This window comes from Varanus komodoensis, unplaced genomic scaffold (assembly GCF_004798865.1).
Source record: "Varanus komodoensis strain SLA01 unplaced genomic scaffold, ASM479886v1 scaffold29_1, whole genome shotgun sequence".
In the NCBI taxonomy this organism is placed as follows: Eukaryota; Metazoa; Chordata; class Lepidosauria; order Squamata; family Varanidae; genus Varanus; species Varanus komodoensis.
In genome coordinates, this window is record NW_025335759.1 from 11,885,016 (window position 1) to 11,907,236 (window position 22,221).

The 22,221-nt window shown below is 50.6% G+C and overlaps 2 protein-coding genes across 2 annotated transcripts in view; one reads left to right on the forward strand and one right to left on the reverse strand.

Annotated features, from left to right (window-relative positions):
* The window catches only part of CATSPERG (cation channel sperm associated auxiliary subunit gamma), a 31,421-nt gene extending 20,517 nt beyond the window's left edge, over positions 1-10,904 (reverse strand). The window contains exons 1-10 of the mRNA XM_044434999.1: positions 10,692-10,904; positions 9,631-9,684; positions 9,172-9,316; positions 7,535-7,658; positions 7,264-7,333; positions 5,930-6,085; positions 4,479-4,650; positions 3,357-3,494; positions 2,768-2,833; positions 256-366 (exon numbers count right to left, since the gene is read on the reverse strand). Of these exons, the coding sequence (XP_044290934.1) occupies positions 256-366; positions 2,768-2,833; positions 3,357-3,494; positions 4,479-4,650; positions 5,930-6,085; positions 7,264-7,333; positions 7,535-7,658; positions 9,172-9,316; positions 9,631-9,684; positions 10,692-10,904 (1,249 nt within the window). The remainder of the gene's footprint in view (positions 1-255; positions 367-2,767; positions 2,834-3,356; positions 3,495-4,478; positions 4,651-5,929; positions 6,086-7,263; positions 7,334-7,534; positions 7,659-9,171; positions 9,317-9,630; positions 9,685-10,691) is intronic.
* Positions 10,905-12,428: 1,524 nt separating this feature from the next.
* PSMD8 (proteasome 26S subunit, non-ATPase 8) lies at positions 12,429-19,219 on the forward strand. Its single transcript, XM_044435232.1, has 7 exons — positions 12,429-12,639; positions 14,864-14,936; positions 15,512-15,614; positions 16,339-16,504; positions 17,136-17,236; positions 17,646-17,754; positions 18,574-19,219. Exons 1-7 carry the CDS (start codon positions 12,466-12,468, stop codon positions 18,709-18,711), a joined length of 864 nt encoding a protein of 287 aa, XP_044291167.1. The 5' UTR covers positions 12,429-12,465; the 3' UTR covers positions 18,712-19,219.
* Positions 19,220-22,221: the final 3,002 nt, after the last annotated feature.

Genomic DNA, 22,221 nt, shown 5'->3' on the forward strand with positions numbered 1-22,221 from the left:
TTTACTTATCTTGCAAGTGGGTTACGGACCCCTTGGTGAGGAGGGTGGGATGAAGCAAAGGTGTCTCTTTCTTCCTTTTCCTTCCCTTTGTTTTGTGCCATACTCTTTACAGAGCAGAATCATTCTCTCTCCCTCTCTCTCTCTCTCTCTCTCTCTCTCTCTCTCTCTCTCTCTCTTTCTTTTTGGCACAGTGCCTCGTTAAATTCTAAATGTAAGAAATGATACGAATACCATGCATACGAGTGCCTGACTAACCTTGGTAGTACGCCACAATAGAGTGATTATCCGTCTTCGTATCGTGCACCAGCAAATAGAATTTGTTCTCATTTGTAGAGAAAAGGGCCCACAAGATAGAACACTTTTCAACTGGAGAGGAAAAAACATCACTCAAAATCACACTGGGAACCTCTAGAGGGATGAGCTGTATGTCTGTACACCCCAAAAACATTCATTCTTTATGATACAATCCTATACCATGTTTAGGGAGGAAAATATGCTACGACTCCCCATATTTCCCAGCATTCCCAGCATTTCCCATATTTCCTTTAAGCAATTTATAGAGTTCTTGACTACAGTTAAAAGACATCTCAAAGTGGTTTACAATGTACACTTTTCTAAAAATACAAGGCATTCTAGAGTTAAAACATTTTAAAACAGAAAAAACTAAACAGCTTGGTTCAAGGCATTTAAAATTACAAGTTAAAATCCTCAGTTAAAGCATTCAAAATCAGAGGACTAAGACTTAACAGCACCATCAGTCAGAGAAGGCCTAGATGAAAAGATAAAAGATGCCATGGTTGGCACCTCCCACATACCAATTGCAGAAATGCTGCAGTAGTAACAAAGAGAAAAGAACTCAGTCTAAAAAGACATAAATCATACAAAAGATAAATACACTGGATACTCTGTGCTAGAAAAGCTGAATTCTACAGCCTGCCATAAATTAGGAAACTGGCAACAATTCTCTTTTATTTGGCATAATACCCCTCTGCAATTTTTATAACTTTGCATAATTTATTCTAGTCCCACGAGTCATGGGAGGGGCATGAAGGCATACACAGTATGAAAACCCTGGACTCCAATCAGCAGAAATCGTGCTCAGCCACCATTCCAGCTTCTCTGACTTCTTTATACTTGAGCTCACAGATGTTCATTAGAGCCTTAACAGCTAGAAATTGATTCTTCACTGAAATAAAAACAAAGCAGCACCCTGTGCCAAATTTTATGTTCCCTGTGCTCTGGCGGAATCGGGTTTTTAAGCTCCAAAAACCTTGTTCCACGATTCTCAAGCTGCACAAGACACAAACTATCCATAACAACATATCTAGATTGAGTTCTTGCTGCATCCGTCTGTGTTTCCAGAACAGAATCCTAGGTGGATACAAGCAATTTTATCTGCACAATGGAAAGCAAACTGGTCACCAGGTCTATAAGGAGGCTCTCGGCCACCTGAAAGAGCACTGCTGGCCCCCGTCGCAAAGATGCAAAGGTGGAGTTGTAAAATTTCTTCAAAAATCAGCACCACCACAGAGCGAGTCCAAAGATGGATTCTCACCCAGGTTTGGTAACACTTGCAGTGACTCTTCCGGCAATTCTGGATACTGCAAAGTTGCTATGGCTCCCAACTGCCTAGTCCGCTGTTCGTCCCAGGCTGGGATTGAGGCCTCAGCAAAACTGCCAGCTAGGTTATCCATGCCAGAACTGACCTCAGTCACATGATTGCAGCATGAGTGACAAGCCACAAGCGTTTATTTCCCCTGCCATGCCATGTCTTCTGAACCCAGCCAGTGGGGTTTGTTGGAGGGGGAAGCAACCATCATATAACCCATAGGCTGTTTCTAGGATGTCTAGGGGTTGCTGCCTGTTCCCCCCTCCACCCCAAATGAGGCATTCCACTCAGGGTCCGATGGCATGGCAAGTCATTGTGGCCTATCCTTCATGCTGTCTTTAAGGAATTCTAATTCCTAAAAGACGCTTGCTCCTGGGCAGGAAAGCTATGGCAGATCTAGACAGCATACTAAAAAGCACTAAAAAGACATCACCCTGCCAACAAAAGTGCGTATAGTCAAGGCGATGGTTTTCCCAGTTGCAATGTATGGCTGTGAAAGCTGGACCATAAGGAAGGCTGAGCGCCGAAGGATTGAGGCCTTTGAATTGTGGTGCTGGAGGAGACTCCTGCGAGTCCCTTGGACCGCAAGGTGATCAAACTGGCCAGTCCTAGAGGAGATCAGCCTGACTGCTCTTTAGAAGGCCAGATGCTGAAGATGAAACTCAAATACTTTGGCCACCTAATGAGAAGGACGGACTCACTGGAGAAAACCCTAATGCTGGTAACAATAGATGGCAAAAGAAGAAGGGGGAGGCAGAGAGTGAGGTGGCTGGATGGAGTCCCTGAAGCAGTAGGTGTGAGCTTGAGTGGACTCCGGGGATGGTGGAGGACAGGAAGGCCTGGAGGAGTGTTGTCCATGGGGTCACGACGGGTCGGACACAACTTCGCAACTAACCACAACAATTCCTAGTACTCTCCTAGAAAGAGAGAGTGACTATTAAATATGGCACAGAAGGTTTAACATTGCGGTTCAGCAGTGACAGAAGTATGGATCTTCCCCATACAACTCACACTACATAATGGCTGCTTTTTTGGTCCCAAATGCTGTATGTAGCCAAGACTTAGAAGACACAGCCTGCAATAAAACTCTCCACAGACGCCTGGAACTAGGAAACCTACCACAGGGAGGGGGGAATTTAAAAAATAAGGAGGACCTACATTTCATGAACGTGCATACTGTGTCCTTGTCAGTCTTCAGAGAGCCAGAGGCCTTCACAATTCCGTCTATAAAACAAGAGGGTAGGATTACAAGGCTGGAATGCTTCCCCCTCCCTTTCCCCGCAATGGACAAAGTGCCCAGTGCCACCAGATTTACGCCCCGACCGTGGGCTCCCCCCGCCCGGCACACGCCGGGCCACATTCTGACCGGCACATTCCTTCATTCATCCGCTGCCCAATAACAACATTGATCTGGGTGATTTACAACGAATAACTAAAAACACAGTAAGGCAATTACGGACTCATTAGTCACAGCCTTCGCTAAGGATACCCAAACGACATCTAACATAAAATAAAGTGAACTCTGTGAAAGATGCCCTCAAGCATAGGACAAAGGCCAAGGACACCCTCATCTCCACCCATAAAAACAGCCCCTACCTGCCAGGAAACTCCACATCCAGGCGATCCCTGTCGAACTTGCCTTTGCACTCCGCAAGCTCTCAGCTGGGCGCGTGGCCCAGGGCAGTGGCCCAAGAGCCAGGCGCTGCACATTCTGCCCCACAGCCTACGTGGCACAGGGGGAAAATACCTCTGACTGTAAGAAGAAAGAAGTGTCCGTCCTGCCAGCCGCCCCCAAGGGCAATCACGTATTCAGTGTCGTTCTTAGCAAAAAACACTGGATTTAACTTCTTCACGCAGACGTTGTTCAAGATGCGTGTCCACAGCTCTAGAGAAAGGGAGAAAGGCTGGAGGGCCATGGCCAGCGTGGATGGCGGCTGAATGCCCCGTTTTGTTTGATTTTGTCTGGCTTTAAAAAAGGGATCCTGCTTCTGCCTTTAACGGTCAGTCTCCAGCCTCTGAAATTTTGCAGCATCCTCCTGCCCTCTGAAAACAGGAGGGGGGGAGGAAACAGACTGATTTTCTCCTCCAACTATAGGTTATCCCGAACAACCTTGCATTTAGCTAACATGTGACAAGTAAAGGCATTGGAGTGGCTCGCAACTGCACCCAGGTTAAAAGTGGGTAAATGCCCGTCAAGCGAAGGCTGGGGTGGAGAGAGCCTTGCAAAGTGCGACCAAGTGTGCCCAGAACCCTTTAGAAAAGCAGCCTGTCCAATGAGCAGCTACAGGAAGAGGGTGACTAGATGCAGCTGCGTCATATTCTTGTCTTCGAGCCAGAAAGTCAGTGCCCCACGTGGGGCGGAGCATGCGCTCTCACGCACGCCCAAGGACCCTGCAAAACATGTGGAGACCTCAAGGCTGATGCACGGGAGTTTGGCGACGCATGTGGCAGGATGGAAAGGTTCCCTGAAGACAGAAGGTTGAACTGCCACTGCTCTACAAGACGTTTGACGTAGGAGAAGGCAGCATCCACCCTGTATCCCCAGCAGCGCTTCCTGTGGTTCCGTGCACATTCCTGTACCTTCTCACAGCTCAGGAACACTGGAGCATTAGCTAACATGCAAAAGCAGGCCGTCCCCTCCCCCGAAGACCCAGAGGTAGCCCGAGAGCCCATTCCCAGTAGGCACAGCATTGCGGCTGCCACCCTCAGCCTGACTTGCTCTTGCATAAATGTACGCAGGGTTTGCAACATCCTTGCTCAACTGACATGCCCAAGACGCCCTGAGATGAGTCACGGAGGTTAAAGCTGTTATAAAAGCAATGCAAACGTAACAGCGTGGAAATGCCCCGGGCTGTTCAGGCAGACATACCAGAACCTGAGCTGTTCATATACAAAATCGGGTAATGTCCCGTGAAGTAATAGACCAGCTGGTTCTGCCGGATGAAGAGGGTGCTCTCGGTAGCGATGGTATCAGAGATGGAGGAGGAGAAGGCCTTCTGTGGGCACGAGAGGGAGCCGATCCAGCAGCTGTCAATGCCAACCTGCAGCAGAAAAGCCGACCAAAGGAGTTCGGCTTTGTCTTAGGGGGAAAGTGTGGGTGGATCCTTAGGAGGGAAGATGAACAGGGAACACCGAATTCCCGCCCTACTTCACATTGCGGCAGGAGTATATACGCTTCCAGGTGTTCTTGCTGTACTACAACTCCCCCCAGCCTTGACTACTGCTCGTGCTGACTGTGGCTGATGGAGCTGAAATTCCACATCGGGAGGACCACTGGCTCCCTGCCTCTGCTCTGTGATTAAAGGATCGAAACAGCCCCCAGAAAACCTGAAAATATTCATTTAGTGGGCAGCTGGGAATTCTCTACTTGCCCCCTCACGTGATAAATGCCCAGTTTTTCTTGCGGGGGGGGGGAGTGTTTCCAGCCATTGGCCTGTGTCACACGGCAAAGCTTTGGGGCAGGAGGGTCACGGTTTACAGTGGACCACAGGCCCACTTTGGATATTTATTTATTTATTTATTTTCCTAAACCGTTCGATGAGCCACATTTCTCAGAACGGTGGGTGAACAGTTTAACACAACCGAAAAACATAATAGATGCACAACACCGGCAGCGAAGCACTGGGGGATTTCTGCTTAGCCCTTTCGCCACTTTCTCCTAGGCTTCCCCTGTGTCAAGTGAACAGAAGCAGAGGGTGCCGACACTCTGTCTGTCGCCTCTGTGCTCCTTGGGGACAGGGGCCTGCCCACTTTTGCCTGTTAAGCTCAATAGGATGCCATGCACACACGATGGACTCAGATACACAGTAAGAAACAAGGACACCATTGTCCCCCCACGGTATTGTTGATTCTGCAACCCACCCCCATGTGTGAGCCTCACCTGGGCAAACTGGACGGACAAGCTACGTGCTGAATACAGGGATGGTTCCCCCAAAGCCTCGGATGACCTTGGCAAGTAGCCCAGGAAGTGAGCCCAAACCCTTCTGAAATTCTACAGTTAAATATGCCCCCATTGAAAAAGCCATTGCTTATATTCCTGAAGATGGGCCACAACTCTCTGGGGCAGAGGTCCCTCTTGGTTCTGGTACCAGATCTCCTTTTAGCCAGAGAGGTGGGGCTCATCACCTCCTCAGGCTCTTGGCATGCAAAACGCGTGCTCTGCCAAGACTGGCCCACCGGCCCCGGCCTGCTCCTGACAAACCCGGAGCTGGCGATGCCCATGTCACGGGCTTGTATGAGCCACTGCGGAAGGCTGGCTGCCCACAGAGGAGCTGCTGGCAGGGCTGGCTCATGCCCAGGGACTGAGTCCCTGCCCCTTACCTCTATCGCAAAGAAATCTTCAAACTCTGTATCCGAAAGGAAGACGATCTTGTTCTCGGGGACTCCGCCAAGAATCAGCACGGGGGCTCGTTGGTGGGTATGCCATAAAGGACGGGACGGGTCTCTCAGAGACACAAAGTCCTTCAAGGTTTTCAGCTGCGCTCGACCAGAAAGGAGAGTGCGAGGACATGGTTAGCGGCCGCCCATGGTTACTGCGTCAGGGTTACTGCGGTTCAGCTGACACGTTCTGCAGTACGGAGTCGCCATGCTGTGCCACCCCGGCTGCTCGTTTGAGAGCCGCACGTTTCAGTGCCGTGCTCTGAAAAAGCACAGCAAGGGGCGAGTCGGGCCGAGAGCTAAGCTTTCCGAATGACAGGCGGCATGTTCTTTTTGGCCCGATACAGCAGCGCCCGGTTAGGCCAGCCTGCTACCGAAAGCGCTTCCGTTTGGACCTGCAGTGCGTGTTAACAGGGCCTGAGAGGCAGGAGAGGCGGGGGCACCTGTGGAGACTCGCCATGTCTGAAGGTTCAGCCAGCAGCAAGTGAGTGCCCCTTCCCTCCTCCTAAGCCATCGGTCCCACACATCCGCACACTGGTGAATCTGAAGATCTACGACGCTGCTTGAACTCGACAATCCACCCACAGGAAGCCCTGGCACATGCCGGAAGACTAAGGAAGGAAAGTGGGGATGGCTGGCCAGCAAGCCAGGCTGTGAGCTGGGGACTCCAGTTGGGACATCCCACAGCCTAACTTCAGGTGTGCCCCATGAACGGGGCAGCACTCCAGCAGCAAGCCAAGCCCTGCCTGGGACAAGGTGCTGAACTGTGGGAGTTCCACAGTCTCTTCATTCACTTGGATCGGCACTGGGGGACCTTGCAGTAAAATGGGAATTATGCCTGCAAGAGATTAACTTCCTGTAAAAGTATAATGTATGGATGCCTGAGACTGGGTAACCCACGGAGGCATCAAAATAGTTATGTATTTCCACAGGATGAAAAAATCTGACTTTGAATCACACTCGTCCGAGACAGGTGCCCTCCAGCCTGGCCAGGGCAGGGCAGGCCGGGAGTCCAGCTCAGCTAAAGGGCATCAAATCAACAAAGGCTGTGCTACACCCTCCAGTCAGTGGAGGAGGATGCTGGAGCTGGCAAAAATATAAACTTGTAGAACCTGACCAGCCCGTGTATTGCTTGGGAGTGCTGCCCTGTGGGCGTTCACGCAAATCCACCTCCAGGGAGATGCATCCACATTTGCAGAATGCGATCCATGTTTTCAAGACCTCCCGCTGCCCCTAACAGCCCCGCATGCGTGTCCCCACTGAGTGCAGGGCTTCACCTTCTCTCCGATGGTGAACACAACCGCATTTTGTATTGCTTCCGCATAGCCATTGATGTTGATGGAGAACCTAGGAATAAGGAAACAGGACGTACGTGTTTGGGTATGGATGTCTCCATGGATCTGCCTTCCTGTTTGCTATTTGGATTCCAAAGCCACCAGGGTGGTTTACCTTTCAAAACAGTGACCCCAAGCAACCCACCAAGCAAGATGCTGGCACACCTGCCTGAAAACTGGGATGTCGCAACACAAACACAAATGTCGCCCTCACCTCTTGCTTTCCATAGGCAGACCAAGGCCATTGCTTTCCACCAGCACATTCATCACGACACTGCCATTCATGAAGGGCATTGGGGTGTACCAGGCCATCCTGCAGACCACCTCGCTCTCACAGCCTGATGGAGATGGGGAAGACGTGGACAGCAAATGATGCCACTGAGACTTGCAAACAGGCGTCGTCTGTTCACCTGTGGTGAACGGGAATCTCTTCCAGGTGACCAGACAGGAAAAGTTTTCTGCGTGCGTGTGTCTATAAATCCTTTGTTTCACTACATTTTCAAGACTGCTTTTGGGCCGCAGCCACTCTCACTCGTCTGTGCCAGCAGAAGGACTAGTACTAATTGCTATGGGCTAGCAACTTCACACTGATTGCTCTCACATCTGCAAGTTTCTTCAGAATGGAAACACGTTATCACTTTGTCCCCTGGAAATCATCGGATGACCTCTGCCAAATCACAGCATACTGTGATTTTCTGTTTGTCCTCCCATATTTTTTTTTATTTTTTATTTTTTAGACCTGGTCCTGCTACTACATATTGCTACTCAGAATTTTCAGTGCTGTGTCATTGAATTAGTAGCTTCCCTCTAGTCCTTTTCTTCTAAAGCCACTGCTGCTTCTGAAATTTGGGGCTTCCTGTGCAGCTGCACAATCGTTATCCCTACACTGGCTCTTAATTGGTGAGCTTGTTTCCTGAGGATTTGGTGCCTTTTCTCTCCTTGCAGATAGAGGAATAGTGCATTAATTTTTTTAATTTGATTTTTTTGTTACCACAATTGCCAAACTCATAAAAATGGAATAAAGTGGCAGAGAGACGTGATACCTCCTTTGTCACATGACTTCTTTCTGAATAAAGTTAGAGAAAGATGAAGGCCTTGGAGAAGGGCATTCCTAAATAATGCAGTGCTACTTTAAGTGTTATACGTAATCACCATTTTAATTCCACTCTCAGAGGATGGTAGAAAAGCAGTGCCAGCAGCTGTGCTAAAGGGCTGTAGGATCAACCACCACAGGGAATCAGCCACTGTGTCTTGTCCAATGTGGCCGTTAAGGAACGCAACCTTGGAGGGCGGCAGAGGGGAGTCGGCCCAGCGCACTAGCTGAGAGAGGGCCACTAACGCCAGGGCTCACGCTCGCTTCAGTCAGTGCCACCGGCTGAGCTTTCAAAGCACCGTTCCTCTGTCAGCAAAGACACAAGACTGCGAAGCACCATCTCTTTAAATGACGGCATAGCCCCACACAGACCAGATGTTTCGATGGCAGTCTTTGTTGTGACTGCTGCTAGTTGACACACTACAAGGGGGGGAAGAAGCCGCTACAATCTGGAAGAATCGGAGATAAACTCCAAACAGCACGCCCAATTCTGCTAATTCACCTAGAACACAACTCACGGAGAAGCATTCTGATAAAAGCCCGGGCAGAACAGCATCCTGGTGAATTGTGCCAAATTCACGAGCTGGTCATGAGAGCCCAGATCTGCTGTCTGAGGCTGCTCAGCCCTGGAAAGAGATCTGGAAAGTGCCCAGAGAAGGAGTACTTTTCTGGATGAGGTCCTTCTCATGCATGCTGTTTCCCTGGCCCCACTGCTTCACAGGGAGACATGCTGAAGCGGCCCAGCGCTCACAAAATACCTGGAAATCTAAACGGAGCAGCCAGCATTTTGATCTGTAGCTGTTCTTGTTTCTGACGCACAGAGTGGACAGGTTCTTGAAAAGTGACTGTCACGATTGGCCTCAAGCCGCTGTAATGGGCTGTCCGAAGAGTCACAGCTGAGTTCTGGAAGGGGAGGTCAGTTGGTCTTGTGCATGGTGACGAACCCTTGTGACAAAACGTCTCCACAGCACTCGGCTGTGCTGAGTTCTCATTACACACCGAGGTTTGATCTGTTTGAAATTACTGTGCTAAGCCGCAAGACTCTGCTGGAAACTGTTACCATGATGCTTCTCAAAAGCAGTGGCTTAAACCTAATTTACAGTGCCGATCTGCACACTGCTGAAGCAGCAGAATATCAGGAAGTGCCCTTTAAACCAGAATTCATCTCCCACCAATGACCTGGTAGGCATGCACAAAACAGGCAAGTCCTCCCTTACCAGATTTCTGCAGGTCAGATTAATTTTCAGGTAATATGGAAATCCTAGGTACTTCTGTAAAAAAAAGAGAGAGAGACAATTATTTTAGAAGCTTTTCCCACTTGGCATCTGCTAAGCATTCTCACAAAGGGATATTCCCCACTTGTCAAGCACTTTATCAGTTTTATCCTCTCTATGCAAGACTCCTTTTAGTTGAGAACAGCCGTGATTCCTGCTTTGCGGGGGTGGGTGAATCAACAAGTGCTTTGACTAGAACTGGCAGGAGGGGAATATGCCTCCCAGGTCACTTGTGCAAGATTACAAAAAGAAATTTTAAAGAATATGGCACCACTTGCACCACAGTTTCAAGATCTCCCACCCCAAAATTATGCAAGTTGCCATTAAAAAACCCAGCTCCATATTTTGCCTTAGCTCACTACAAAACCAGTTGACACCAGCTGGGGGAAAGGGAGTTGAACCTGCAGGAGCAAACTGGAAAAATCCATCAGAGTTTCAGTCCCCAAGTAGAGTTTTCCGAGGTGACAACTGCCGGGACTGGAAATAAGAACCTCCAGGCTTGTGCACTGCTGCCCCCTAGTGGTGAGAAGCTTCCAGTTGCAGCTTCCACCACATCCTGATGCCCTCGTGACAACTTATGATGGTCAAGGTGCCTTCCTCAATCCAGGAAGCCCACTGACATCCTCACTGGAAGAACTATAAAAGCTTCTGTGTCAGACGACTCGCAGCCCCTTATCTGTGTCTGTCAGACCTGGCTTCTGAGCATGGGAGCGCCTATTGTCTGGCTGACTCCCTGGCTGCTGTGGGCACTAACCTGGAGTCAGGGGTGAACAGAGAGATGGATGAGCGTTTTGACCATCCCAATCTGTTTAGGATGGTTGAACTAGGAAGAGCAAAAGTGCTTCAAAAGTCCTCTTCAAATTGGGGGAAACGAGATGAACGTCACAGCTGAACTTCACAACAATTCAAGACATACAGAATCCCAGCAGCTCTTCTAAACATGAAAGCAAATGACAAAATCCTTTTTCCAACATCCCCCTTCCCAAAAGTGAAGTATTACTAACGGCATCTTTGTCCTTGGGGTCAATGGCTGAATCCACTAGTTCCTGGAAGACCTGAGTCACTTCGAGAATTTTATGCTGCTTGAAGAAGATATTCCGGTCACCCCCAAGGTGTTCAAAGTCGTTGACCACAGCTACCCATGTACAATCCGTCATCGACATGTAACCTTTCATATGCAGGAGAAGGAGCAGAACAGGCATGAAAGGCTGCCACATCACAGCTGCTTCTTGCAAAGGGACCTACGAAAAAAATAAATCTGGAACTCAGATTCTTATTTCAATGACTCTTTTCCATGTGGATGCCCCCCACACCCCCCCCCCCCCCCAATCCCCAACGCTCTGGTCCCTTGACAAGCATTTGGTCGTGCTGTGGTGTTGTTACACAGAACCAAAGAAAGGCTGGCTTAATATTCAGTGAGAAGGTCCACATGGAAATGGGAAGCTGGTTTAAGGTCCACATGGATTCTGACCTGAGTGCACATCGTCACTGTTTGTGAAATGGTTGTCATTAGCAGGCACTATATGTTGTGATGAAGGCAAAAGTAGCCCATCTCCTTCTGGCACAGAATGGCCTAGCTTTCATTTACTGGGATCCTGCAGAGGAAGAAACATATCAGGTCCTCAACCTTGTGCTATCTAAATATTTTGAAATAGAACTCACACCCCACCCCCCCCACCCCGCAGCCCTAGCCAGTATGGTCAGTGGCCAGAAACTGGTAATTTCATCCAAAATGTCTGGTGAATACTAGGCTGGGAAATGCTGAGATAATGCAATTATTTCTAAAGGGGCAGAATAACAAGATAATGCAATTAGTTCTAAAGGGGCAAATGTGACAGAAAGACTTCAGCTGCCTTCCAGACCACCATCACCCCAGCCAACCCTGTAAAAAGCCCAACATTTGTCCTGGTGAATAGCCTGGCCTGATTTCTTTTTTAAGCATACTATTATTGACTCCCATTAAGTCTTGAACCATGATTACTGGGGTGACCTTGACATAGATACTGAAGTCACCCAATACACTGATTTGGGAGAGTTCAGCAGCTCACTTCCTGCAACGCATCAGTGCCTACTTCAGTGTACTATGATCAGTATGGCCAGAGCTGTGTATACAGGTGTTTTTGTGTGCACACATTTAAGATCAATATTTGGACAGGCGACTACAGTGGCTTTTTAGTGTGCAGACTTCAAAATGTTAATCAGTACAGAATCCCGCTCCAAGTGTTATGCCATCCTTCCCCAACCTGGAGCCCCCAATGCCATGCTGGCTGGAACTGATGGGAGCTGTCATTCAACGGATCTGGAAGGCTCCAGGCTGGGGCGGCCTGCCTTACACCCCACGCCTAGGGCTTGCACCGTGACGTCACAGGCTGGGAGCAGCCAACCTACTGACTGCAGCGTCTATGACGTCACAGGAATTCACAACGCCATGCTCCTTAGGCGTCCCTGTCCCCGGCCTTCTTCAAAGCGTCTTCCCGCCGCGCCCCAAAACGAAGTAATTCAAGCCCTATTAGCGCCAACGCCCCCGCATTCCTTCCCTCGCTTCGCTCCACGCCTCAAAACCAGTCATTCCCCTTCTGCGCATGCGCTTACACGACGCGGTCCAATCGGCGCCCGAGCGGTTGCTGCGTCACCGGAGCGCGCGCCGCCGCCGGTCTCGAGGCGGTCTCCATGGAGATTAAGGGATTGAGTCACTGACTGACCCGGCCGCGGCCGTAAAGCGCGGCTGGTCGCGCTCAGATTCGCGACTGCCGCAGCTGCGCCGCCGGGTGCCGATTCATGGCAGCGGTGGCGACGATGATGGCCGCGTCCGGGGGGCCGGTGCTGAATGGGGCGGACGCGGGCGTCGCGGGGCTGAAGGAGGCGGCGGGTATGTACGAGCAGCTGCGGGCCGAGTGGAACCGCAAGAACCTCAACCTGAGCAAGTGCGGAGACTTGCTGGGCCGCCTCAAGGTAAAGGGCCAGGGAGGGGGTCTTGAGACAGTCGCGGGGCCCTGAAATCGGCCCGCAGGGTGGGCATTGGGGGCCTGAAGACCGCCGGCCGGCCGGCCTTTCAGGTTCGGGCGGAGCACCTAGAAACCGGCATCCAGGGAGGAGGGGACGGGGGAAGCCGGCGCGGGTGGGGAGCGCGACCTGGACCAGGGTGGTCCAAGCAGCAGCAGGAGAGGCCTGAGGAGGGGGTTCCTGGAAAAGGTATTCGTGGGAGGGGGCGGAGGTCAAAGCCGCGCGGGGAGAGAGGATGAAGAAGGGGCACCGCCGTGAATGGGAGATCAGGAAGCGCGAGGGAGGCTGGCACCGAGAGGGAGGGGGATCTCGGGAGCAGGCGCCTCCCGGGGGGCGGGGGGGATCCCGGAACTGTCATTCAAAGACCGACTCTCAGGAACTGTCACCTGGAGTAGGGGTTGGGGTTTGGGGAAAGATGGTGGGGTTTGGTGTAGCAGCAGGAGGCAAGTGTCAGGCAGGAGTGGGAAATTTGTTTGCCCTCCAGACGTTATGGACTCCCATCAGTCTGAGCCAGTAGTGAAAGACTGGAGTGGGGAGAAGCCAGGACAGCTGGAGGGCCAGAAGTTGCTTGCCTCGACACCCACCGCACTCTGATGGATACAAGGAAGCGGAGAAGCTGTGGAAAGGGAGGGCTGAAAGCTCCCTTTTAAAGGACACCGAAATCTTCAGTTGTGAAGGAGATGGAAACTAGCATCTTGCACCACAAAGTCTGGGTGCAGCAGAAACTAAAGTTGCGTGTGCACGCTGGAAGAGGCAGAGATGGGGGGGCAGGCACAGATAATTGCTTCATGTGGTGGGAAAGGGAAGCTCTGGAGTGCACCCCAAAAGGCTGAAGGTGGCTCTGCAGGGGCTGTACTGCTGGCAGCCTCCTTTGCCATTGGACACCTATCCCAGAGATGGCCTCTTGTTCCCAGGAGGATGTGGAAGAGAGGCACATGACTCAGCCAGGATGTTTTTGCCCGAGCCCAAACCTGTTTATGAACCTCTCAGCTGAGTCAGGTTGCTGAGCACTCCCACAGCTGAGGCAGACCAGATTCCCATTGGTCTAGGGGATCGCTACCAACCATGACCAGCTAACTCCCAGATGAGACCAGGTACTAGACCCTGCTCAGAGTCTGAGCAAGGCTGTCCTCCCTCTGAAGATGGAGGTTCCATTTGTTTCCCTCTTGGCTGAAAGCCATCAATGGTTCTAGTTCTCATGAATTTGTCCTGATTTTCTTAATTAAAAGGTTGCTTAGGCTAGCAACCATTGCTGCTTTTAATAGCAGTATACTGAGTTTTAAAGTTCATCTGGCAATACCTGCAACAGTCATGAATCTTCCCTGGGGTAGATCAACACATTACAAGTGAGGATGCTTGTGCGATGGCACTCTTTAGAAGTGCTGTGCTGTGAGAAGCCTGCCCAGCTAAAAAAGGATGGCTATATTAGATGTGGCAAAGGCACACTTTCCTGAATAGTCCTGGTATTAAAACTGCTTTCTGGAGGATGCTGGGCTTTCTCTGTGAGAAGGTTGGGCCTACCACAGCTGACTTTCCACTGCTGCAGGGTTGTTTTAAGATGTGCTATCAGGCCACACAGGCCAGCTCTAAGACCCAACAGGTACTCCATGTGGTTTTTGTGCCCTGGGATCTTCTGCTACAGGGTGGGCCAGAGGTAAGATTTCCAGGTGTTTTGAACTTTAAGCTTGTAACAATCCCTGCCTACATAGCCAGTAATCAAGAAGGCTGGTAGTTGAAGTCCAAATCACCTAGAGATCTCCTGCTACCTCCTTTCTTTAAGATGCATCTCCTCCCGATGTTTTGAACAGTTTCTTTCATTCCTCACCATGCGCTATGCTGGTTAGGTCTGAAGGGAGTTGTAGGCCAAGAATCTGGAGGACCAAAATATTCAGAAGGCCCGGAGTTGTCCACTCCTGTGTTAAGGGAAAGGCAGTCATGGGTAGCAGACCAACTGAAAATGGCTTTCTGGCCAGATTCGGCCACTTGGCTTCCAGATGCTTATCAGTGGGTGATACTGTCCACTTAGGTACTGTGGGCATCTGTGATGGGAAGCAATCTTGCCTTAGTGCAGGCCTGCCATTTAGCCTGAGAGCCTGTGGGGTTGTTAGGACATGATTTGCTTGTCGGTAATATGGCTCGTCTGTGACCGCTCTCTCCTCCTTCTCCATTCCAGCTAGCTCTGCTTGAGCTCAACTTTTTACCCACCACAGGCACAAAACTGACTAAGCAGCAGCTCATTTTGGCAAGTGAGTACAATCCAGTGATCCCCAAGGCTGAGATCGAGGAGGAACTCCTAATGTAACAAGAGGCCCAGGAAACAAATGCAACTCCCAAAAGCTCTTTGTTTATCTCCAGGACAGCCACCTGCCGTCCATCTACCTTGGCTCCTTTCTCCCAAGCCAAAATGGAAATAAAACCTCTCCAACCCCTAGGCTGTATGAAGAAAGTCTGTACCCTTATCTCTGTTCAGCGGAACATGTCTTTATTATAACCCTGCCTGTCTTTGTGGAATCCTGCACCTGATCAGAGATTTATGCAGGCTAGATTTTAAAATGTTAGCTCCTGAAGAAAGCCCAACAATGTATGGTACAAAATTAAAATGCATCGGGCTGCTATGAGGTTGCTTTACTGCAACAACTCGATAGCCTGTTAAATAACTTCATTTGCCCTCCTATCCTCTTCCCTGGGTTGTGTGTGAAGGGCAGTAAGTTTGAAAAATTGGAGACAAGAGACTGGGTTGATTAGTTTGCTCTGCTCTAATATTGCTGCTCCTTTGTTTTTGTTAATGCTCAGTCCCTCATTTCTTTTCCTGCCATCCAAGGAGATATCCTAGAAATCGGAGCACAGTGGAGTATCCTGAAGAAAGACATCCCATCTTTTGAGAGATACATGGCCCAGCTCAAGTGCTACTACTTTGATTACAAGTAAGCACTGCTGTTTGTGGGGTGGAGGGGGTCCTCCTTGGGTTGCTTCTTGCATCTTGAAAAGTTTTGGGCTGCTTGTGATGCTAAAACAAAAGCAAAATAAGCTCTCGGAAAGGAGCTTGTAAAACCTTGAGCAAAATCTCTCTCCCCCCTCCCATTCCAACAAGGTAAAAATTGTGGGTGCAGCTCCAGGCAGAGAGATCTTGATCGGGTTTGGAAGCCCACGCTGGGAGCCAATTTCTTTCTGTTTCTGGGACAAGACCCACTCTGTGCTGAAGCTCATCAGTGCTCTCACTTTGGGCCAGCAACAGATTCTCAGCATAGCCTACCTCACAGGGTTGTTGTGGGCTGAAATGGAGAGGATGACGACAATGTAAGGCACCTTCAGCTCCTCCATGTAAGAGGAAAGGGGGCTGGATATTAGTGCAACATAATGCATCAGCCTCCTGGGTGGCTCTGCCCTTCCTGGGCTGGCCAGGGGAAAGTCCTCCTGAGGCGCCCCACCTCGCTTGTGCTGCTCCCGGCATCCCAGCTGCTCGGCACAACAGGGGAGCCTGTATGTGCCTGCCCTGATACCAGCGGGCTCCCACGGCACGGGTGGCAAAAGCATTCCTTTGGCCTGTCTGCTGCATTTCCTTCCCCACTTTCCTCTGGGCCTCTTGCCCAAGGGGACCGTAATCCCTCCCTGGAGACACAGGCGGCGTTTTTCCTCTTCCTGCCTCAGAGACGAGTTGCCAGAGTCAGCCTACAAGCACCAGCTGCTGGGCTTGAACCTCCTCTTCCTGCTGTCCCAGAACCGCGTCGCTGAGTTCCACACTGAGCTGGAGAGGTTGCCAGCAAAGGACATCCAAACCAACGTCTACATCAAGCACCCCGTATCTCTGGAGCAGGTACCGTCTCACTTCTGCCTAGAGGCTTTGCCTCACAAGTGCAGAGCAATGCCTTGACCAAGAAGGTCTCCTCCTCTAATGAGGGAAGGAGATGATCTTAGTTTCACCCAAGGAAGCGATAACCTATAACAACTCTAAAAACGGAAACACAGTACAAACGCAACAGCAAGCGCACTTCTCAGAATCTCTGCTTCTCTCCCAGGGAAGCTGCATGGAAAAAGCCCTGCTCTCTGTAGCAGCTAATGCCTTCTGGAAAGGCAGTACTCCTGCCAGCGGATCTTGTACACAACCAGAAGGGGGCAGTCTTGTGCTGCAAAAGGTGTTTCCTGGGACAGTTGAGGCCCACGCCATGCCTACCAGAGGAACATTGTGTGTGCATGCACACGTTTGCCTGCCTGCCCGCGTGCTGGGTATGGCTTTGCAGACAAGTGGCGATCCAGATCCAGGGCACATTCCCTTTATCCTCTGTACCAGTTAGGAGCAGAGCTTGTGGGTGGGAGAGGATGCATTTTTTAAGGGATCAAACGGCTTCAGATGTCTTTACTGCTGTACCCAGAGTGGGTGAGATTCCCTAAAGAGGTGACTGACGCATTCTTTCTGTGTGGTTCTCCTCTTCCACCCCGCCCCTCAGTACCTGATGGAAGGCAGCTACAACAAAGTTTTCCTGGCAAAAGGCAATATTCCGGCAGAGAGCTACGCTTTCTTCATTGACATCTTATTGGACACCGTCAGGTTAGTTGAGTTCTGTGAGCCTCGTTAGTGCAGCCAAGTGATGAAAGGCGAGGTAGATGTCCAGTGTGACCACCTTGCCCGACTACAGGCCTAGGAGCAGGAACGTTGCGTCCATGCTTCGAAACGTGGGCTGTGGGGCAGCTGTGTGTGTGGGGGCCTATGGAAACAACACTGCATTGCTGAACCAGAGTAGGGACTGCTCCCGCACGTGGCCACGCTCACTATTTTGCGATCCCACTGGCTTTAATGGGAGAGACTTAGCATCTGCTGCATCATCCATTGATCTCACGGGGGCTTCTGAGCGCGCAAAAGGGACCAGAACGTGCCCTAGTCACCCAGCCTGTGTGAACGTGGAAAGAACTTCCTGTATCGCCTGCTAGCTCGGCTTTTGTTGTTCTCTCTCGCCCAGGGATGAAATTGCCAGCTGCATCGAGAAGGCCTACGAAAAGATCCTGCTCAATGAGGCCACGCGCATGCTCTTCTTCACCCCCAAGAAGATGACCGACTATGCCAAGAAGGTGAGGCCGCCGCCGCCGGGCCGTGCTTCACTTGCAGTAGCCTGGCTGAGCCCACGGTATCAGTGTTGCAGCAGCTCAGCGCCAGAGCCAAATCAGCCCTCTGGGCTTCCGAAAGATGACCGTTTGCCCTCCCGCTGGCCTCACCCCTTTTGTCCACCAATCGTTTGGCGGCTTCCTGGCTTTTCTGCTGTGTTTTTGCTCCATTCTGAAAGATTGAAATGCTCACTGAAGCTTGGCAGTAAGAGCTCTGAGCAAGAAAACCTGCTGCCGTTTCATATTTGGGGCTGTGTCCCTGCCCCAAGAACCTCCCTGGAATAGAACCCAGCCCATGGGTTGAAAGAGAAGCAGCACCCCTCCCTTCTCTGCTTGACTGCTGCAGGGGACGTTGCTTCCTTCCATGGGGACTTGCTTTTATAGCACACCCCTCCATGCTTAGCCCTCATTCTTCGGGCAAGCTCCGTAAGTGCCAGGGCCACCTGAATTTAGACTGGTGTGGGAGAGAAAGCCTTTGTGGCCAAGCGCCCTCATTTTAGGAAGGGCTGCTTGCTTTGGTCTTGAAATAACCTAGAGATGTTACGTCTCTGCGACTGGGGGGTGGGTGTCTTTTCCCTGAAATAAAAGACGTCTGTATTTCAGGGATCTGTCATGTTTCAGAATGAGGCATTACAGCCAGTAGTTGAGGTTTTGTGCACACGTGCTTGAGAGTAAATCATTTGTCGTTCATTTACCAAACCTGCACGTGCCTTGTGCCTTGGCATGCTTTTCCTACCAACCAACCAACCAACCAACCCCTCATCTGACTTCTTCTTGCCCTTTCAGCGTGGTTGGGTTCTCGGCCCAAACAACCACTACTGCTTCACGGGCCAGCAGCAGAAACCAGAAGATGCCACCATCCCCTCGACAGAGCTAGCCAAACAAGTCATCGAGTATGCACGGCAGCTGGAGATGATTGTGTAGCGGGCAGGGACTGTGTGCTGCTGCTTTCCCTCATTTTAGCCTTTTTGCTCCGGTTTCCATCAATTGACAGGCTTTTTACTTATGTGGAGGGTGGGATTCTTTTTTGTCTATTTCTCCTGGGATGCCAGAGTAAACCTCGTAAGCTGGAGCGATCCCTGTGTCATTAACAGTTACATTGTTTGTTAGTCCCAGGTGGGGAGATGTTCTGTTTCAGAAATGCAGACTGGTTGTTCTTGGGCTTGTCTGAGCCCCGAGGGGGTGGAAAGTCCCTTGCATGCGTGCGTGCGTGCGTATTGGCATCGTGCATCAGTCCACCAGACGTACTTGCAGGAGCACCTGGTATCATGTGAAACAGACACACTCTGTTCCAGATCAGCACGGGTCAAACAGGCCTCTCAGAATTAGGATCAGACTTTGGGTTTTTTATGTGGTATCTTGCAGTCATCTTTTTGTGCAAGTCACTTAAAGGGATGGTTGGAAGTTAAATAAACACAATTTCTTCTACAAATGCAGTGTTGTCATGAGTGAATACTAAACTTGCTGGAACAAGAGAAGGATCCGCTACTAAAACCTGGTTAGAATATGGCATTAAGCCATAGGTTAGTTTTATGTACATGAACGTGCTCCCTCTCCATCCTACAATGTGTGAGGATGTGGCAGTAGTGAGGAGGCTGGAAACACGGTCAAACCTGGACAACCTGGTTGCTAAGCTATGCCTTCGGGTTCCCCATGGCCCCTCCCACTGTCCCAGGTCAGGCAAACAACAGCCACTTCCACATATTTCTGAGTGTCAGAGGGAGGCAAGCAGTGAGAATGACCAGGAAGTGGTCCCAGGCTACTGAATGCTGACATGGCCTGATGGGGTTACTGCTGTCAGAGGACAGGGAGACAGAGATACGTTCTTCCCCTTTATGTAGTTCAGCTGCACACTCCAATGCGTCAGCCAAAATGTAGGGAGATGGGAGTGGCTAGCTAAGGGGCACGAGGGGTATGGAGCCCGTCACAGCTGCCTCTTGCTCATGAGGAGAGAGCGAAGCCTTTGGCCCTTGCTTGATTGCAAAGGGGTTGCCAGCCAAGGCAGTGCGGTGCCCACTGCCCACAGCTGCGGGGCGGGGTTGCCCTCACCTGTCGTGTAGTATGTACTACAGTCGATGCAGGAGATCCCAGTGCACGAACAAAGGCTCAGGCCAAGCTGCTGGTGTACAAGTTTACTCATGAGGAAGCCTGAGGAAAGGCGTTCAGTCCTCGGTGCCAACCCGCTGCTGTTCATAGGCGTCCAGGCAGAACTTGGTCCCAGCAACCAGCGAGACAGCCAGCATGGCCGTGGCAACCCAGGGTGGTTCTACTAGATGGTTGGCGGAGGGATTCAGCCTGTGTGGGAGGGGTTGAAAAAAGCAAGGAGGAGGAATGAGCAGTGGAGCGGCCACACAGTTCGTCCTTTGCAGTGGCTCCCTTGAAAGGCAGCTGCAAAGGAGAGCTGATCCCAGAAATGTTAGGGGCGCTTGGGCTTGGTGCCACCCTAGGCTTGTTCAGACAGTAGGAAGTCCAACAACTCCCATGCTGTAGGGAATGGTAAGATTAAGTTCTGTCCATGCATGCATAGGATTGCGCCCTAAATTTGCTTACATGAACACAGAAGAGTAAAAACAAACCTAGGTAATTGTATTATTATAAATCTTCCCAATTACTCACAGATTCCTTGACATTTAACCAATAATTCAGGGTTAGATGGCATGGTCTTACTACAAAGGAAACACCGACAGCATTTGTGCAAAACGGCAAGCCAGGATTCCAGGGATCTTGGCTAACCGTGGCTAAGGTAAATGTTAGTACAAAGGGCATCAAGCTTCTGGCTGGGTCCTCCAAGGACTGGCTGTACACTAAACCAGGATTAGCTTATTTAGTATGTTATCCAAACCAGTGATCCTGGTTCATTGCTCCCAAACAAGCCAAGATGTGTAAGGCAAAGATAAACCTGATGCAACATGCTGGAATCCCAGGTTTGGACAACACACACAACCAGCACTGTTTCAGTTAGCTGCCCACTTTCACAGGGAGAACCAAGTGGGAGCAAATGGGCTGTACATAATACCAGCATGCCGCTGAATCACACAAGCCACAGACTTGATGAGGGGAACACATAATAGGAAATCCTTCCGTGGGAGCTGTCTTGAGCTACTGCTCTCTGTGGCTTGCCTTTCTAAACTGAATGATCAAATGCCTCCTAATTCTGTTGCCAGATGTGTTAGGCAAACGCTGAACAAACACCTGAAATGCTGATTCTCCCAAGGAACTTTGCCATCAGGATTAACTATGTGTTCCGTTATTACAGTCTGGGCTATGTACGGAGGTGAACGGGACTGCTGAAAGCTGCACAGGTGATGCAGGCAGGCGATGCTGGGTGCTACACAGGTGATGCAGGTGCCTTGCTTAAGGTTACCTTGCAATTGTATGGCCAAGGCGATAGGTTTGATTGAGGGCATCACCCCCTGCTTTTTACTGCCCTTCTAAGCCGGTGCTCAGCTCCCACTGGCCAGCTTTTTGTGGAACACGGTTCCATGGGAGCACATGTGCCAGAGCAGTTAAGATTCCACCAGTTCAGTGACAGAGAGCGGGGTCAACAAGGGCAGGGTCTTGCCATTTGGCCAGAGAATGTCCCTCTAGCTTTTGAGCCCCTTGCAAAGCTATGGGCATATCTAAGCCATGGACTTCAGGGGCTGTCTTTTGGCTCCTTCAGCCTTCAAAGGGAATCCTGGGAATTGACTGGCGTGCTCAGCATGGAAGATGGAATCGTCCTCCACAGCTGCCTGACACTGTTCTTTAGGAGAAATCGTGACATTTAAGTGGGGCTGAAAACCGAGTTGTGGCCATGCAGATGAGCCCCTGTGTATCTGGTGACTAGATGGGCGAGATTCACACTCGGGGCCTCCTTCCACTCACCAGGCCATGACGTTCTTGGGTAGATTCCTCTGATCCTGGTGTTTGCAGTAGCACTTCCTGGAACATGAATCTGCCACCTGGAAAGCTGGCCACTTGCGCACGGGGGATCGGTTGTCCTCTTGATCTTGTGCAGGAGAGAGCTGGGCGGAGGCTGCGTCCTGATCAACGCCGGCTGGTTTGTCCAGAGAAAGGGGGGCCTCCTGGACATATAGTTATGTGTTTACTTAAGACATGGATACACTGCTTCCCCTATGCTCAGGGTGTACCGATCCCTTTGGTTTATTATTAACACCTTGCTTTTCTATTAAAATCATAACCAAGGTGGGGCTTGCACTAAAAGGGGAAAAAGTTCTAACAGCAGGAAAAATGGACAGCAGAGGTCCTCAAGGAGGGGGCTTTTAGCTCCATTCAGCCGGTCCACTCAAAAATCAAGAATATGAGTACAGCATCAGATGTATTCTTCCTGGTGAGGAGCTAGGCCGTTTTGCTTAGGGCTGGATTATCAAGCAGGCTGACAAGGCCCTGGCTTCCAGCCTGTGATGTTCCTCTTACAATGCCAGTGCTGCCCTC

Excerpts from the sequence above, each read along its gene's own strand:
- PSMD8 (XM_044435232.1), top strand. The coding sequence starts at position 12,466 with ATGGCAGCGGTGGCGACGATGATGGCCGCGTCCGGGGGGCCGGTGCTG. Across the intron at positions 17,237-17,645 it reads ATCTTATTGGACACCGTCAG|GGATGAAATTGCCAGCTGCA; the intron begins GTTAGTTGAGTT and ends TCTCTCGCCCAG. Across the intron at positions 17,755-18,573 it reads TGACCGACTATGCCAAGAAG|CGTGGTTGGGTTCTCGGCCC; the intron begins GTGAGGCCGCCG and ends TTGCCCTTTCAG.